General features: G+C 43.6%; 1 protein-coding gene across 1 annotated transcript in view; it reads right to left on the minus strand.

Annotated features, from left to right (window-relative positions):
• LOC145355956 (citron Rho-interacting kinase-like) overlaps positions 1-18,120 on the minus strand; it is a 180,815-nt gene extending 162,695 nt beyond the window's left edge. The window contains exons 1-5 of the mRNA XM_080208469.1: positions 18,079-18,120; positions 15,627-15,726; positions 9,750-9,900; positions 7,915-8,090; positions 5,989-6,090 (exon numbers count right to left, since the gene is read on the minus strand). Coding sequence (XP_080064595.1) covers positions 5,989-6,090; positions 7,915-8,090; positions 9,750-9,900; positions 15,627-15,722 — 525 coding nt within the window. The 5' untranslated portion in view covers positions 15,723-15,726; positions 18,079-18,120. The remainder of the gene's footprint in view (positions 1-5,988; positions 6,091-7,914; positions 8,091-9,749; positions 9,901-15,626; positions 15,727-18,078) is intronic.
• Between the last annotated feature and the right edge of the window lie 674 nt (positions 18,121-18,794).

The raw sequence follows: 18,794 nt of genomic DNA on the forward strand, positions 1-18,794 counted from the left end.
ATATTTATAGTGGACCACCAAAACAGGATACAGCCTGGCACAGACCTGCCTTCCAAAGCAAACTACTGATGTTCTATTGGAATTGTTCAGCCTGGGTATGCTGACACAGGATACTCAGCAGGAAGCAATCTTTCAGAAGGCACAACCCGTCACAGCCGCGTGCTCCAGCCCAGCGCCCGGGCGTGCTGCCTCCAATGTTTTTCAAACTGCACATGCATAGTTCAGAGATCCGAACAGTCCAGCAGCACTAAGCCCCACCCATAGCACGGATTGGATGGGAGCTGGCAAGAAGCGTAGAGGCGTGCTGGAACGAGGATTCCGGGCTTGGATCCATATTACGCATGGATCCGGCCCTTAGGCTCCAATTGGTAAAATTGGGCCCACTGAGTAAAAATGTCAAGCTGGAGAAGTATGCAGAAATGGGCATTTTATGCCTCGGGGGAAGACTTCATGTTGGACAAATACTCAAATTTTCCATAAGTATTTTGGAAAAGAGAAGAGTCATACCAGGTTTTATTGCAAATACAGCTCAAATTGGATCTTTTGAATAAAGAAGTTCGAGTTTATCTTGATGAATTACACATAACAGCTTTTACCAGTTTAGTTTCTCCTTAACACACATTTGTACTTGCATGCAAGTAAAATCTTTGAAGCCTTCTTGAAAAAAGAGGCAAGTATAGGAGCAATACTTTCAATTTAAATGTGCAATAAACCTCCCAGTCAGGGCATCTTTAAATAGCCTTAGAGGAAGTAATCATTACTTTTACCTTTCAGTCTCCTGATAATTCTTCACTTTTTCAAATTTCCTTTCTTCACCATCAACAGAAAGCATTAGAAAGTAGTTTCACAGGAAACATTACCATCACCCTATACCCAACCTATCATGCCAAATCACCAGATAGGACAGGAAAGACTGATCCACAGGAATTCCCCACAAAACCTTTTGGCATACTCCTGCTCCCATCTTGTTATTAGAGCAAAATCTGAACACTCTGGTTTCTATGGGGGGCAAGCCTGAAGCAATCTACAAGGCAGCAGACATTTTTAAATGTTTAAAAGCATCCTAAGACATTGTCCTGCCTGGATTTTGGTGAGGCAAGGTGGCAAGTTCAAGTAGGAAGTGAAAAATCAGTTTTTCGCTTCCCCCAATCCATACCTGGGATAACTTACCTTTACCACCTCACTGGTTGAGGTTCTCCCCAGTGAGAATGGTGTCCACCAGCGAAGGCCAGACATGACAGCCTCACCAAGGGCATTGGAGGCTATTGAAGCCTCTGGGTAGTTGGGGCAGGGCCTGAGCTTTGGGGCGAGGGGCCTGAGCTTTGGGGCGAGAGCCCTGTGCTGACATCTTCAGACGGCTTTGGCCACGGTGAGGTCAACATGTTTATTGGTGAGAATGCGCGCACTTTTTTTTGGTACTTTTGTGGGTCAGATCAGGTTCACTCCAAAGATACATACCATGTTTGATAGGGTCATTTAACATGGTGCCCCATGTTAAGGTACACTGGGAGATCAGGGTGTCTGCACAATGGCACTCCAGCATGCTCAGCAGCTGGCTTTCCCGGCGAGCTCAAGCTCTATTCCACCACCCCCCCCACGCTTTGGCGTAGGTCCTTAACTGAGCTACAGCATTAACATCTCTTTTCTGGGTTTCCCTATCAGCAAAGATGAACAGAATGATTTGTCAAAGATTCTAATTAAAGAAATCTCAGCATGGATCAGAAAGGCTCATATAAATTTACATGTATTTTTGATTCTTCAGCAATCACAGGGATGGTGAGGAGACCTGGAGAGGGTCCTCCCTGGTGATCCTGCTGTGAAACCTGCAGGATTGAAGTAAGGTGATCTTTCTAGAGACAGGAAGGATGCCAACATCTCCAACCAAGCAGCCATGCAAATAAGCATTAAAAGTGTTGTGCCACTACTGGAGACTAAAGATCTCAGGAGTGTAGGAAAGGAGAGTGGCCTAATATTTTTGAGGTGTTAAATCCACACTGACTTATTCACTGATTCTCCAAAACAGCACTCCTCAGGTCCTAGGTCTTTCAATGAACTTTTCTCCAAAACAAGATCTGAAATGGGATACTGATTAATGCACAATGTTGAATGCCATTCACAACTCCTCAGACACAGAAGCAGTCCATCTCCATGTGCAGCAAGACCTGGACAGTAATTGGCAAGTAACATTCCTACCACACATGCCAGGCAATCACCATCCGCAACAAAAATGAATCTAACTGTTTTCTCTTGACATTTAGTAGCATCAATATCACTGAATTCCCCATCAATAACTTTCTGGGAGTTACTCCTGACCAGAAACTTCACCAGACAAGCTGTAGCCACAAAAGCAGGCCAAAGGTTGGGAATTCAACAGCAAGTAACTTATCTCCTGACTTCCTAAAGTCTGTCCTTCATCTACAAGGCACAAGTCAGGAATGGGTGCAACTCTAACACTCAAGCAGCTCAAAATCGTCCAGATCAATGCTGCCTTCTTGATCAGCAGCATCTTTGAAACCTGCACTCTTAATCACCTAGAAGTATAAGTAGTAGAAGGGCAGCAGAACCATGGGAACATCACTCATGCTCCCCTCCAAGTTACGCACCATCCTGACATCGAAAATTTTGCAACTCCCTCCATTACAGTACTGTGGGTGTATCTGCAGCAAATGGACTGCAGCAGTTCAAGGTAGTGGACAGCTCATCACTGCCTTGTCAAGATGGACAGGGATTTGCCATAAATGCTGGCCTTGTCAGTGACACTTACATCCCATGAACAAATTTTAAAAGAGCAAATCCTGGAGTTCCGCTTATTTCTCTTTCCAGGCACCTCTCAGTCCCATCCAAACAACTAACACTCAGTGAGCCTCATCTTATTGTTCTCCCATGCCCATAGTCACAGCCAATCTCTAAATCCTTCTCTCCTCTCCACACAAGCCTAATTCCAAAGCTTTTACAAGGAGAGAAAGCGAGCAAACTATCTTGAGAGGTGGAGACCTTAAAGATAACTGTCTCTCCAGTGACAGGCACCTTAATAGTCACTGGCAAAACATGACTACCTCCTCCACTAGAAATGAAGTCTAGTTTCAGGAGGTTGCAGGTACCAGCACCAAAAACCACAGTCTTCTAAGGGACTGGTGCCCAGACATGCCCACGGAGATGATCCCCTGCCTGTAGATCTTGTGTTGGAGTCTTGCCTCATTGGAGCCAGATCTCTACCCTGTGTAGAGGCATGTAGAGCTGCATAAGCTTCTCCCATGCTGCAGCAAAGGCTGACATCAGGGAAGTAGAATTAAAAGTGACTGAAGTGCAAGACTAGATAAAGTGACTTCAAAGTTAGCAATCACCTACCAAGCAATGAAAGGACTCTTGGCAAAGCCATGAGCAGCAGCCTCACCGAGGCATGGCTGCAGCTTTCCATTTTTACACAACAAAGGCTTCCCAGCCTGTCAATTTCACTTAAAACCCTGCCGCAGAATCTGCTGGTTGACTTGGAGAGTTACTGACAACTGGAAAATAGAGCCACTGGTTTTAAAAGCTAAATGTTAAAAGACACACTTAATTTCATGTTGGCATAATCTAACTACATTTCCAACAGCTCCAAAGAAGTTCACTGCTCACCTTCAAACCTGTCCAGGTGAAACCTGCAAAAGGTCAGAATTGTTGTCAGGATCCAGACCAATTTCACTTTTTAGGGAATTAACTTCCCGTTACACCCAAGTCTGTCTCCCTTCAACTGTGGGGGAAAAAACCCCCTTTAATCCGAATGCATTTTAGGTCAACTTTCACTGCATATTCATTGGGTGATTAATAGTACGTAGGTAGTGGGCATTAACTGGGGATTCATTTGTGCTCTTATGGACAGATACAGACTGAAATTATTGGGTTTGGAGGTGCATGTTTGTGATAGTCTTTCTGTAAATAAAAGGCAATACATGTCTAAAAACAAAACATCAGTTCCCTTACTACCTAGCAATCTAGAATGCAAGTACATTTGAAATGACAGACTACTTTATCCGTGTTGCCGACTATTAGCATGATGACATCATCTCCTTAGCAATGGACAAGATACAGACTGCCAACCCTTGACAATTTTAAGCTAGTAGAAAATCTGCACATTGCCTAACCAAACAGTTAAACCTACCTGTTGAAGTGAGCAAAACAACAGTGTTCAGCATTCCCCCTCTCCCTCACCAAAAAAATGACTATCTAGTTGCTTCAAAATCAAATAGTTCCAACACCACACAAAAATACACATACATCGATTCAAAGATCACCAGTGACATCCCCTGGCAGAAGGCATATATTACGCAGTTCTTTTTTACAAAATGCACAGAACTTAATAGTAAAGCAATAACATTCATCTGTACAGATTTTTTTGATAAATGTGTCACATTAGTGCAGCATCTTTATTTACAGACTGATAGGTCTTTATTGTCCTGTTTAGGTTACACGTAGCACGATTTGAAACAAGTAGCAATTATACAATACCTTTTGCCAACCTGGAGTGATTCAGAACTTGATTTTCCATGCATACCAACTACCACTTGTGCCATGATTCATGCAATGACTAGCAACTAAATGTATCCATTATGCTTAAATTACAACATGTGAAATAAGAACAGGCAGAGTTCAGCCTGGAAATACATCACCTCTAGATTGCTCTGCCATTCAATTAAGGTCACAATTTTCTACCTCAACTTCACTTTCTTGTCCAATCCCCACATCCCTGAATTCCCTTTGTTTCCAAAAATTCATCAATGTTGCACATAATCATCAGCTGAGCATTCCTAGCTCTCTGTGGGAGAGAAGTCCAAGATTCACAATCCTAAGTGAAGAAGTTTCTTCTCATCCCAGTTCTACTTCACTGACCCCTTGTCTCAAGTTCATGACTCCTAGCTATGAACTCTGCAAGGAAACGGTTTCTCAGATCTACACTAACAAGGCCTCCAAAAATGTGATACTTTTCAATTTGATTACTTTTCATTCTTCTAAACTCCAAAAACTATAGTTTATTTGTCACACGTAGGCTTACATTAACACAATGTAATGAACTTAGTGTGAAAATCCCCTAAATGTCACAGTCTGGCATCGGCTCGGGTACACTGAGGGAGAATTAGCATGGCCAATGCTAAACCAGCACATCTTTTGGACTGTGGGAGGAAACCAGAGGAAACCCACACAAACACGGGGAGCATGCAGACTCCGTGTAGACTGCGACCCAAGCTGGGAATCGAACCCGGCTTCCAGGGCTGTTCAGGCTTTTCCCAAAGGATAATCCTTAGCTGCACCTATTCTATAGCAAGTATATCCTTTCTTACACAAGGAGACCAAAATTGTTCACAGTACTCCACTGTGTTCTTACTAAATCATAATATAATTGCAGTCTAACTTCCTTATTCTTGTATCCCAATCCCTTACAAGGTTAATATTTGCCCTCTTAACTCCTCGCCATACCTAAATATTAACTTTCTGTTATTTGTGTTCAATGACACCTAAATCCGCCGACATCCCAACATTTACTTGTCTTCAAAAAAAATAATCTGCTGAGTGGCTGGTTTCACATTTTCCCATGTTACACTCAATCAGCCACCTTCCTGCCCACTCACTTAGCCAATTGATATTCCTTTGCATCCTCCTTACTGTTTACTTTCCACTTGCCTTGTAGCGCCAGCAAATCTGCTACTGTGTACACATTAGGACAGAATAAGATCTGGCTGCAATGCTCCCCTTAGCCAAGCCTGCCAAACTTCAGTCTAGGTTCAACCACGACAGAGGGCTATTTGGGTAAAACAGTCACGAGCACCCATTGACATACGGCCTAGTTAAGGAGTGAGAAATGGATTTGGGTAAAGAGTGTCTTGAAATGGAAATAAATCATGATTCAGGTGGTTTGCCTTTCTCAAGTTATCCCAAGGACACCAGCAGCCTTCAATGGAGAAAGCTCAATTTTAGCCCTTTTCCACTGCTCAATGCTGCTGCACTACTCACCAGATAGATATAGCTCTTGTCTTGAAATACATACTGGAGTAGTGGCAGCCAGGGGCTGCTGCTGCGTGACAGGATACTGCATTCCTCCTCAAAAAACACCACCTGTCAACCAAGAAAAAAAAATCTAAGAGTGGGATGGGTAAAGCTTGCAAATGGCAATAAAGCTGTACAAACCAACTCTAAACCACACAACTCGTCTTAAACTTACAGGTATTATTGAAACCATACACTGATACAATTAAATCAGTATTTTATACATGTCATATATAATGCACCAAGTGGCTTGCACAAATTGAACATTGTTTTTTTTAAAATCCTGTTTAAGCTCCAATTCTCCCTTCCACCTTATCATGTTACAATCCCCATGGGACTGATAGAAGAAGCCCTCTCATTTCAGCATCCTGTGCTCTTTGAATAACTGTGAAGAAGCCAGTAAGAGCAGTGTAACAACTTCATTCAGAGATAGAAAATTTCTCAATTCCCCAACTGATCAGGTTCCTCAGATTGGTCTGGTTTCCTCTTCCCCCAAACACCCAACCAGAGCTTGCCATTGGAACTTAAAACTGATCCTAATTAGTCAAGAGCACCAGGTAACTAATTCTATCATGGTACATGGGTGTAGGAGGATAGATTGTACCCTGAGAAGCTTGAGCAATGTTTCACAAGCTGCTTGGTCAATGAACAATCAGGTTTTGTTTTAGCAATTTGTCAATTCCACTATCATCTACATATTTAGTTCTCTTTTAATAATCCCCATCTGTATAACTGCTCCAAAGTATGTCACGGGTAAAAGGAAGAAGAACCGTTTTCTACTTCATTCTGGCCAAGATGAATGCCATGGGAAAGGATTGTCAGACAAGGCCCAATGCCAACCAGAAAGAACAATCTTGAAATATAGACTAGTGAGCTAGTTTATTCAGTGACATTCTGTTTCACAACGTAGTAATAATAAAGTACAAATGCATTGCAGGGCAGTTGCTCCACGAATGGGAAATCTCAAGTGTACATGCTCTCCACAAAGCCCTTGTAGCCATAGTGATGCTATCATGTGACAACTATTTGTCTAATGCAGCCATCAGGAGATATTCTTTATAACAGGCATCTCACACATTGTGAAAGACAAGCATCTACTTCAGAGAATGTTCATAGTAATAAAAAAAACTAAATCTTTAAGGTAGACTCTTGCCTTTAGTTATCTCCAGTACAGTATTGAGTCTCAACTCTAATTAAGATTCAGAAATATCTTAATAATTATAGAAACTTGTAATCAATGCAGACAACCAAATATTCAAAACCTTGTGCTTGGGAGTCAAGAGGTGGGAGGTTGGAGTACACTGCCATTTTGTCCTGAGAATATGGTTTTAAAGCAGCCTAGACAAGGGGACTACATGAATTTGACACCAGCAATGGAAATGTTACACAGCATTAACTGGGGGTGAGGAAGGAATGGGGGGAGAATTGGAGCGAATTATAAACCAAGGTTGCTCTTCTCTGCATCTGACCTGACAGAAGCAGCAGGTACTCAAATTAAAAAAATGTTCCATTTCCCAGCAGACATGATCTCACGTGGATAAGATAAACCAACATAATTTGTTGAGGAATGGTAGCAATAAAATGAGCTTTGACAGTCAACCTGTGCATAAATCAAGGCCCAGAACATGAACTAACCAATTCTCTCTACAGGAGTTGGATCATAACTATTGTTGATTTGAATACTATTACATGCAAAGTTGTAATAACTTCAACTAAATTAAGTTTATTTTTTCTTGAACAAAGCAGACTTGGTAACTTTTCCAATAATCAATTTTAGATGGCTACAACTGAATAACTAATAGCTGAGCCGATCTCCAAGTCCTGCAACAGCAGATATCTTACAAAACAGTACTAAGATCCCACCTAAATCTACAGAATAGACAATCGTCTTACATTATCCTGTCCAATCAGTGCTTGCTTATTCATCACTTTCATTGCATAAACATCGTTGGTGGCTCTCTCTCGTACAACTTGCACTTCGGCAAAAATACCACGACCAATCACGCTTTTCACTTCAAAATCCTCAGCACAGGGTTGTAACTCCCGCATCTCAGCCAGGGTATCTTTGTCTGCAGACAGAAAAGAGACTTCGAATCAACTACAAGAAAAACACCCATACCTGATATAACACAACACAGGTATTTAAAACGTTACCTGGGCTGAACATGGTTAAATCGGTCGTTATTATACTGCCGGCATGATTCACCGAACTGCAGCACTCCATGTGGAGCAAACACGGACTCAGAATTTTGGTGCTGATTGGAATTGTTCCGCTCAAAAACAGGGGGTGTGAAAGAGAAAGGCCTCTCTTTCTCTCTCGAACACAGTCTCTTGCTGTTGGATCACTTGCCTGTGTGGGTGAGTGAGAGAGAGAGAACACCCACTCACTTAGGTTCCAGCACATTCTATTTGATCTCTTATTGGTTCCATTCCATCCTCTCCCTTTGCTTACATGTTAACTGACTATCCAGACTTTCTGTTCCAATATCATCAACATAAGTAACTTTAAAGTGTTTTCATTTACTGTGAATGTGCTCATTTTAATATTTTTCTCCTTAGCATATATTGTTCCAATGGATTCCTCATGCAAAAGGGATGGAAACAGAACAGAGATGAGATATGATCAGTACAGTCAGAATAGGGTGGGGCTATTTTCCCCTAAAAAGTACAGACTGAAGCGATGGAGGTTTTTAAAATTGTGAGAACTCTACTGTACAAACATGGGTAAAATTGCCACAGTGGGAGATGCCAAAACTATGGGACATAAATAAATCCAACAAGCGAATTCAGGAAACTTCTTCACCTGCAAGGGTAAAAACATGTAACAGAATTTCACAAGGCATTGTTGAGCAGAATAGCACAAGTATATTGAATAAACTAGACGAGTACATGAAAGAGAAAGAGACAGAAGGAAATGCTGATAGGGCTAGATTAATAAACACTGGTATAGATCAGATTGACAGAACGGCCCATTTCTGTATTGCCACTCAATGTAATTTTATGCAGAACACAATGCAATAAACAGACAAAGTCTGAGTTTCAAAAATTTCAGTGGGGATTGGTGAGGGAGTTGGTGGTGGTGAAGGCAATAGTCAGGTACACGTATAATATTTATTCCCAGTAATCACTTTAGATCCATCAGTTCCAGTTAAGGAAAAGTGTATTCTATTGAATTTTCCATCAACTGACATTTCCAATTTCTCTTGCAATTATCTTTTGTGGTTTTGAAATGGAATTAAACAGCTCAAGAACAAACATTTTGTTTCTCTTTCCCTTCTTCCATAAGATATCAGGATAGGAGTCTGTTGGACTGTGTATAGGACTCTGTCGCACATCAGAAGTTGGAAACAGAATGTGTAGCAAGCTATCTGATCAATATCAACCTGAATGCACCTTAACTAGGGCAATTCCAAGAGGTCCAGGAATGTGGATATTGCTCCCTGTAAAACAATTAATTGGAGGACAAGAGTACACATGTCCCTTAACTTTATAATGCCTGGTCTATGTCAAGAATCATTGTCACCCAGCTCATGTTTGTTGTACCTAACACAATGAAAATCTTAGCATATAAAATAAAAACATAAACATAGGAAAATGGAGGGAAACAGTTTGTAGGACAGTAATGCTCAAATACATTAGTAACTATTTACAGTAGTTCGAGCTTTAGGCCTGTTCAAAGAGAAATCCGAATTCTCAAAATTTATTACAGCTAATGTTGTAGTACCCACACTTATTCACAAAGTTGGCCACATGTTTAATCTTCATCAGCTCAGGGCAGTTACATTCATCAAAGAGGACAAAGATTGCATCAACAAGCCCCTCTCTGGTCAGTCGGTGGGAAGACTGCTGCAGTGCTCGGCCCAGAAATGGAGTCTTTCCCTGTTGACAAAGTGCAATGAGAATTGTTAAATTCCCAATAGGTTGCCCACACTATCAAAGGCATGTGCATTGTAAAACAATACGTAGCATTTTTGTAGCGCCATAACATAGTAAAATGTCCCAAGATATTTTGCAGTATTGCTTTCAAAGAACATTTGACACCAAGTCACATAAGGAGATATTAGAACAAATGACCAAAAGCTGGGTCAAAGGAGGAGGTTTCAAGGAGAGTGTCAAATGAGGAGAGAAAGGTAGAGAGATGAGGGAATTCAAAGTTGAGGGTCAAGGCAGCTGAAAACATGGCCAGAAATGCACAAGAGGTCAGAATTGAAAAGACAGAGATCCAAGAGGACTGCAAGGCTGGAGAAAGTTACAGAAATAAGGAGGGACAGAGAATCCTGACATTGCAGAAGGAGACCAATCAACCCATCAAGCTTGCACCAACCACAATCCCACCCAGGCCCTATCCCCGTAACCCAACATATTCATCCTGCTAGCCCCACTACACTAAGAAGCAATTTAACATGGCCAATTGACCTAACCTGCACATTCTTGGGGAGGGAGAGAAAACTGGAGCACCCAAAGGAAACCCATGCAAACACAGGGATAACATGCAAACTTCAGAGGTCAGGATTAAACCCAGGTCCCTGGTGCTGTGAGGCAGCACTGCTAACCATCTAAATAATTTCTCCTTCAACTTTGCTCACTTCCAGCAAGTAAAAATACAGCCATGGGTAACTGCATGGACCCATTATGCCTGTCTTTTTGAGAGTTATGTGGAACACTCCTTGTTCTAGGCCTACTCGCGCAACTCTTTTCCCATTACATCAACTCATGCTCTTGTCTGGACCTGGGAAAATATATTACTTTGCTTCCAATTTCTACGCTCCTCACCTCATAGTCAATCTCCAATACTTCCTTCCTTGAACCTCTGTCTCCATTTCCGGAGATAGACTGACCACCAATGCTCATTACAAACCCACCAACTCTCATAGCTATCTTGACTGCTCAAACCCTGGTCGATTGGCAGATTGAGGAACCAAATGTATTTTCCAATTATGTTGTCAAGGGACAGCATGTAGATCAGAATTAGGAAGAGGCTGGAGTTTCCAGTGGTGTGAGAAGCCAATTCAGATGATTCTATAGTTTGGATCTATTCAGTCCAAAGTAGATGACCTCATATCTGATAACATTGAAATCCATTTGCCAAAGTTTACCTGTTTACTTAATCTAATATCTCTTTGTAGAAATAGATCCAAGTCCCATTAACAGCAATGCGATAACTAGGTAAATAGTTTTAGTGGTGTTAAGGAATAAATGTTAGCCAGGACACAGTGAATTTCCCTTTCCTTCTCCATGAAGCCTTTAATATCCATGTTGGAAGACAAACAGGACATTCGTTTAAACGAGATCTGAAAGCCAGCATCTCAGACATGCAGTACATATTCATCAGGAGTTTTCCTTACCCACGTTCAATCTGAGGCCATGAGATAAAGTTGAGGACTTCCAGACAACTCCTGTCTGGTGGTACCACCACCTCTGGTGGGTCTGACCTACTGATATGACAGGACATTCCCAAAAATGCAGAGGGAGGAATCTGGGACACTGGTTGCAAGATACAATTTGATAAGTTCAGGTTGTTACTTGACTAGTCTGTGGGACAGCTCTACCAATTTTAGCACAACACCCTAGCTGTTAGTAAGGAGGACTTTGCAGAGTTGACAGGGCTGTTAATATTTCAAATGGATAGGTCAATAATGGATCTGATTTTATTATTCTTCAACTTTTCCATAAAGGTTTAATAAACTGATATGCTTGCTAGACCATTTAAGAGGACTTAAAAGTCAACCACATTGCAGTGCGTCAGGGGTCACAAGTTGGCCATTATGGAAAGGACTGTTGATTTCCATCTTAAAGGATATCAGTGAGTTGAATGGATTTCTCAGACAATCCAATGGTTCAAAGTCATCATTACATAAGAACATAAGAAATAGGAGCAGGAGTAGGCCATCCAGCCCTTCGAGCCTGCCCCGCCATTCAATAAGATCATGGCTGATCTGTCGCTGCTCAGTTCCACTTTCCCGCCCTCTCCCCATAACCCTTAATCCCCTCTCCTATCAAAAACCCATCAACCCGCGTCTTAAAAATATTTAGCAAGGCAGCCTCCACCACTTCAACGGGCAGAGAATTCCAGAGATTCACCACCCTTTGAGTGAAGAAGTTCCTCCTCAACTCCGTTCTAAACCGCCCCCCTTTTATCTTGAGGCTGTGCCCCCTAGTCCTACTGTCTTTTTTGAGCGGGAAGAGTCTCTCCACCTCTATCCTATCCATCCCATTCATCATCTTATACGTCTCAATGAGATCTCCCCTCATTCTTCTAAACTCTAACGAGTACAAGCCCAGTTTATTCAGCCTCTCCTCATAGCTCAACCCCCTCAACTCCGGTATCAGCCTAGGAAACCTCCTCTGCACTCCCTCCAAGGCCAAAATATCTTTGCGCAGGTGCGGCGCCCAAAACTGCACACAGTACTCCAGCTGCGGCCTCACCAATGCCCTATACAGCTGCAGCAAGACCTCCCTACTTTTATATTCAATCCCCTTCGCTATGAAGGCCAGCATCCCATTCGCCTTCCTGACCACCTGCTGCACCTGCAAGCTGGGTTTTTGCGACTCATGCACAAGGACCTCGAGGTCCCTCTGCACCGTCGCCTGCTGCAGTTTTTCGCCCCGTAAGTCATAGTCCTTCCTACCATTATTCCTACCAAAGTGGACCACCTCACACTTGCCAACATTAAATTCCATTTGCCATTTCCTGGCCCATTCGCCCAGCCTATCTAGATCCTTCTGTAGACTCTCCACACCCTCCGAACAATTTGCCGTTTCCCCCAATCTTGGTGTCATCAGCAAATTTCGACACCCTACACTCGGTTCCCTCCTCCAGATCATCTATATAAATGGTTAAAAAGCTGAGGCCCCAGCACCGACCCCTGGGGCACTCCACTAGTCACCATCCGCCAATCCGAATAGCACCCGTTGACCCCCACTCTCTGCCTCCTATTTGACAACCAATCCTCTATCCACGCTAACACCCTACCCCCAACTCCATGTCCCTCGACCTTCTGCAATAACCTGTGAGGCACTTTGTCAAACGCCTTCTGAAAATCTAGAAAGACCACATCCACCGGCTCTCCTCTATCCACCGCCCTAGACACATCCTCATAGAACTCCAGTAAATTTGTCAGACACGACTTCCCTTTAATGAAACCGTGCTGCGTCTGCTCTATCAAGCAATTCCCTTCAAGATGCCTCGCAATTTCCTCCTTAATGACAGATTCTAACATTTTACCTACCACAGACGTTAAACTAACCGGCCTATAATTCCCCGCCTTTTGCCTGGCACCCTTCTTAAACAACGGCGTAACATTAGCCGTTTTCCAATCATCCGGCATTTCCCCGGAATCCAGCGACGTTTGGAAAATAACCACCAAGGCATCCACTATCACCTCCGCCATTTCTTTCAGAACCCTCGGATGCATTCCATCCGGTCCTGGGGACTTGTCCACAATCAGCCCCTCCAGTCTGTTGAGCACCGCCTCTCTAGTAATTCCAGCTAAATCCTACTAGACACCTTGGTGATTTTGAAAAAGTGTTCCCGTTGCATTAGTCTGGACCTCTGGATTACTTGTCCGGTAACATTACCACTACCCCAGCACCCCTCTATCTTTTGATATTGCCTGCACTGTCCAATTCATTGAGCAACAGAGATTTAGCCTTCATTTAAATGATATGGTGTTAAACTAGGACAATCAATATGACAGAACAGGGGCAATGTGCCCCATATACATGACACTGGTTCAATTTTAATACATGGCAGCAAAAATAGGATCAGGAAAACATAGAATGGGATTCTATGTGCTGAATCTGTGTAAAAACTGGAGTAAATCCCATTGGTTTTCTCAGCGGGACTTTCAGAATGAATCTCTCACGCTCTGCATCACAGAATCACGCTTGCATGAATCGCATAGAAAAGAGCCTATTCCTGCTGGAGAGGCTGGCAGCAGAGCACTGAGCGGACCCTGCACGTGCCGATTTGTCAGCGCTGAGATCGGCACATGTGCAGTCACCCCGCATTGCTGGCCTCCCGATCATTGGTCAGCTGTGATCCCACATTGCTGCCTCACCAATCCCCCCTACGGCCAAATCACTGTCCCACCAGACATATTCAGGCCAGCCCCGACCCACACCCCCACCATCCCATTGACCAGCCCCAATCACTGGCCTCTCTCCCTCTATCACCTCCACCAATCCCTCCCAGAGGCCCTGCCCCCTCTGGCCCCAACCACTTGCCACAGACCAATGCCCAGTGGGCAGTGCCAAGTTGCTCCCTGGGCATTGCCATTTTACCCCTTGGACATTGCCAGGGGTCGAGGCTAGCACTGCCCATGGAGCACACCCTCTTACCCCCGCACTCCTGAGGGGCCAGCATGGTCCCCCCTTTGCTCCAGCGAGATCTAGCTGTTGTAAACCCCACTGGAGTGAAATACTTCTGGGCCTCAGGTGGGGGGAGGGGGAGGGGGCGGCACGGGAGGCTAACAGGCCCAGGCCTGCTAATACTATGCTAATCCTTATTAATATAATTTATTCAGCTCTGTTCCAATTTCTGGGGTATTTTGTGAATTCGAACTACCCAATGACCTCACTGATCTGAAGCCACAGATTACATAGAATTTCAGGGGGTGAGAGGGGGCTGTTCCAGATCACCCATAAATTCAAGGTGGTGCATCTGAGATTATTAGTACTGAGTTAATAGATGTTGACTTATGCCTGAGAGCATACAGTTACCATGACAACCAGAAACTGAATTACTTAACTCAAAGCACATGGGGGTGGTAGTAGATGGTGGTGTAGTGATAATGTCACTAGTAAACCAGAGGCCAAGGCTAATACTCTGGGACATGGGTTCAAATCCCACCATGGCAGTTGGTGAAATTTGAATTTAATTAATAAAATCTGGAATTGAAAGATAATTTAATCAACTATTATAAGAGCCTATCAGCAGCAAGGTGGCACAGTGGTTAGCATTGCTACTTCACAGCGCCAGGGACCTGGATTTGATTCCCAGGGTCATTGCCTGTGTGGAGTCTACATGTTCTCCCCATGTCCGCATGGGTTTCCTCGGGGTGCTCAGGTTTCCTCCCACAGTCTGAAAGATGTGCTGGTTAGGTGCACTGACCATGCTCAATTCTCCCTCTGTGTGCCCAAACAGACACCAGAGTGTATAGCTTCCTCGCAGTAAGCCTACTTGTGACACTAATAAACAAACTTTGAAGATCAGGTTTATGATCCATGCCTGATCTGGCCCATACACGATTCCAGGTCCACAGACCTGTGCTCGTCTCTTAACGATCCTCCAAAATGGCTTAGCAAATCATCATTTCAAGGGTAATGAGGGATGTGCAACAAATGGTGGTCTTACTAGTGATGCCCGCATTCCATCAAAGAATAAAGGAAGACAACATCCAACCATGTCAGTATTGCTTTGAGACATCTGCAGGCTGTGAAAAGCACTATATAAAGTATTTTTCACCAATGTCAATTGCTTATCTACAAGTGGGAATACTTTATCACCAATCTTCCCATCTCTTACATCTGATTTGAATGCATTTGCTCATCTCAATCAGTCTTGCCCAACTTCACACTCAGCATCAAAACACTGACTCACCAACCTGGAAAAACAGGTTCATCCTGGAACAACGATTGGTGATGGGTTCACCTGCCCCAAATTCCAGAAGGCTGCGGCCACCATATTTAAACTTCAACATTTCACTAAAAAAGGAAAAAGTATTTCCAATAACTAAGATGGCAGTTATAAATGTTGCTTTCTCCTCATTTTTTTCCTGTGGTAATTGAAGTGACTATACTGAAGAATGGAACAGTTCTCATAAGGACACATGACAACATCAAAATAAAACACTTCCAAGTAAACCATGGGTTAAAGACAAAGTAAATCTTCCTCCACTTTGCCAACTCAGAACTCCAAGGTTAAACATACTAAGAGCTAAATTCAGATTAAAGACTCAATTTTTCTCTTCAAAATATAAACATTTAACTTTTAAAAAAAGTCTTTCTATCTCCTTGGCTTCCAGTACCAGCCACCAGAATGGTGATAGATGTCTACGCTTCAAAGTACTTAGTGGGATAAATGTGTGGAGTTATGAGGCTAGGGCAGGGGCTGGACCTGCTTAAGATGTTGTGTCGGAGAGTCAGTGCAGACTTGATGAGCCAAATGGCCTCCTTCTGCACTGTAGGAATTCTCTGATTTAGAACCAGGACTGTGATGGTCTTGAACTCATCACAACTCAGGACTCCATAAAAGTGACAGAGGCAAGTCATCCTATCAGGCTAGGTTCAAACAGAACTTCAGAAGGTAAAAGCTACCAATGCATATTTGTTATAAAGTTGTTCTTATTATGTGAAGAACATTTGGGAAAGTCGTTCCTAGATATCCTGAGAGCATTAGGTCAACTGAATATAGTGAAATACAGACCAGGAAAGGCAAAGAAAGTATTGCACCATTCACAATCTTTATATAGTGCCACAGCAATTTGTTTGGTCACTTTCTCCTCAGTGATGCTATTTTAATCAGTGAGGTGTCATGATCTAGAATAGCTTGTTCAAAAAGATGGTGGAAGTATACATAGCATAACTTTCAAAAGAAAATTGGGTAACAGTCAAAGTGGAAAATATCGCAGGGCTAAAGGGAAAAGGACAGGGGAATGGGTATCTCTTCCAATTTACTGGCGTTGGCTTGGTGGACTGAATAATTTTCTACTATGTGTATCATGCCATGATTCTCTCAGCATGTAGATTTTGTTCCCCAGATGTGTTGAGTGCTACTGTAATGAGGATTAGTATTTGAAATAATGTGGTAACCTAATAATTATGGAACTGAACCAACAGTCCATTGGATCATGCTATACAGGTATTATGCTCAGGTAGCTAATTCAATAAATTTGAACCAGTACCAGAACAGTGAAAGATTCACAAATGTTGACAAAACCCAGCACTCTCACAAATGATCTTCAGAACAGAGAACCTGCACCTTGGTGTCAGCTTTGGTTCAGTGTTGGAAGTCTTGCACCTGAATCAAAAATTGTTCTGTTCAAGTTCCACTCCCAAGAGATTTGAGCACTGCCTGAGAGGACAGATAGAATTTCTGACAGTACAGCATTCTCAGTGCTATGAAGCATCAACCCAGCTTATATGCTAATAACATGCTTCAGTTGAAGGAAGGAGAAATTGTGTTCTGTCTAGTCAGTTTAAAGGTCCTGTTTTTGTGTGTGGGTGAGTGGATGAGTGGGTACTCACGTTGGCTGTTGGGTGGCAGGAGCACATAATCCATTTGAAGGATGTTATTAGCACACAATCTGGGTTGATACTTCATTGACAGTACAGCATTCTCACCCCGCACCCCCCCCCCAAGTCAGTAAACAATGCCCATCCTTGGGGGGGGGAATCCCATAGGGTGGGGTGTTTCAGTAAACTGCAGACAAGGGCAGCACAGTGGCACAGTAGTTAGCACTGCTACCTCTCAGCACCAAGATCCCAGGTTTGATTCCAGCCTCAGGTGACTGTGCAGAGTCTGCATGTTCTCTCCATGTCTGCATAGTAAAGATGTGCAGGTTAGGTGCGTTGGCTATGCTAAATTGCCCCTTAGTGTCCAAAGATTTGTAGGTTGGGGGATTAGCAGGTTAAATACGCGGGATTATGAGGATAAAGCCTAGTTAAAATGTTCTATCAGAGAGTTAGTGCAGGCTTGATGGACCAAATGGCCTCCGTCTGCACTGCAGGGATTCTATGAACAGTGCCCATCCCATGGGAGGGGGGATAATAATGATGTGGAGATGCCAGCGCACCACTAGCTTTCGGAACTGGCAGTTCAAAAGCTAGTGACGTTTGCTACAAATAAACCTGTTGGACTTTAACCTGATGTTGTGAGACTTTTTACTAGGGGGATAATAAACAACACAACAAGAAACAATACCTTTCACTGCATATTAATACATGTGGCAATAATAAACCAATTCAGTGCTCATCACGCGGGACAGTTGGGTTAACAACACCGGCCCGGTGATCAGAGCCTGTCCCGGGAATTGAGGGGGGCGGGGGGCTGGTTACCTGGTCAGTCCAGCAGCTCGAGACACTCTCTCAGCCTGTCCGGGCTCCCGGTGGGCAGTAATGGGCTCTCAGCCTGTCCGGCCTCCGGGTGAGTCTCAGCCTGTCCGGGCTCCCGGTGGGCAGTAATGGGCTCTCAGCCTGTCTGGCCTCCGGGTGGGTCTTAGCCTGTCCGGGGGTCACTCCCAAGTTCACTCCGCTCCCGCGCGCGATCCTAACGGCTCCCTCTCGCCTTCCCTTCAAACTTGGCTCGAGACACCCTGCCCACCTCCGATTGGACAGCGCGGGGCGGCACGTAACGGCCGGATGGCCTGCGGATTGGTGCAACCAGGCGTCCCCGGCTGATTGGTGGAAATCAGGCGCGACCTCGAGGCCGCGGGTTACCGGTAACCACGGCAACGGGGAAGCCAGATGTTGAGAATGGTCCTGATAGTTAGAGCACTGCCTGATAGGTTTGAATGCCATGGCCTGTCTTCTAACTTCAATAATTCTTATCACCAGAGCCGAATATGCAGTCCTTTTAAATCATGAAACACATTATCTAGTTTACATTTATAATAACTCCAGAAGTCAGCTGTAAAGGAGCGGTGCTTTATTGCACAAAATATCGGAAAGTAAAACTAGAAGCTTATGGTGAATGCAAAAAGGTCCCAACCAGGACAATGGAATAGTGGATACCTTTTAGTGGACAATGGAATAATGGACCCACTCAGGGGCCT

This window comes from Carcharhinus amblyrhynchos, chromosome 20, assembly GCF_965287045.1.
Source record: "Carcharhinus amblyrhynchos chromosome 20, sCarAmb.v2.hapA, whole genome shotgun sequence".
NCBI classification, from domain to species: domain Eukaryota; kingdom Metazoa; phylum Chordata; class Chondrichthyes; order Carcharhiniformes; family Carcharhinidae; genus Carcharhinus; species Carcharhinus amblyrhynchos.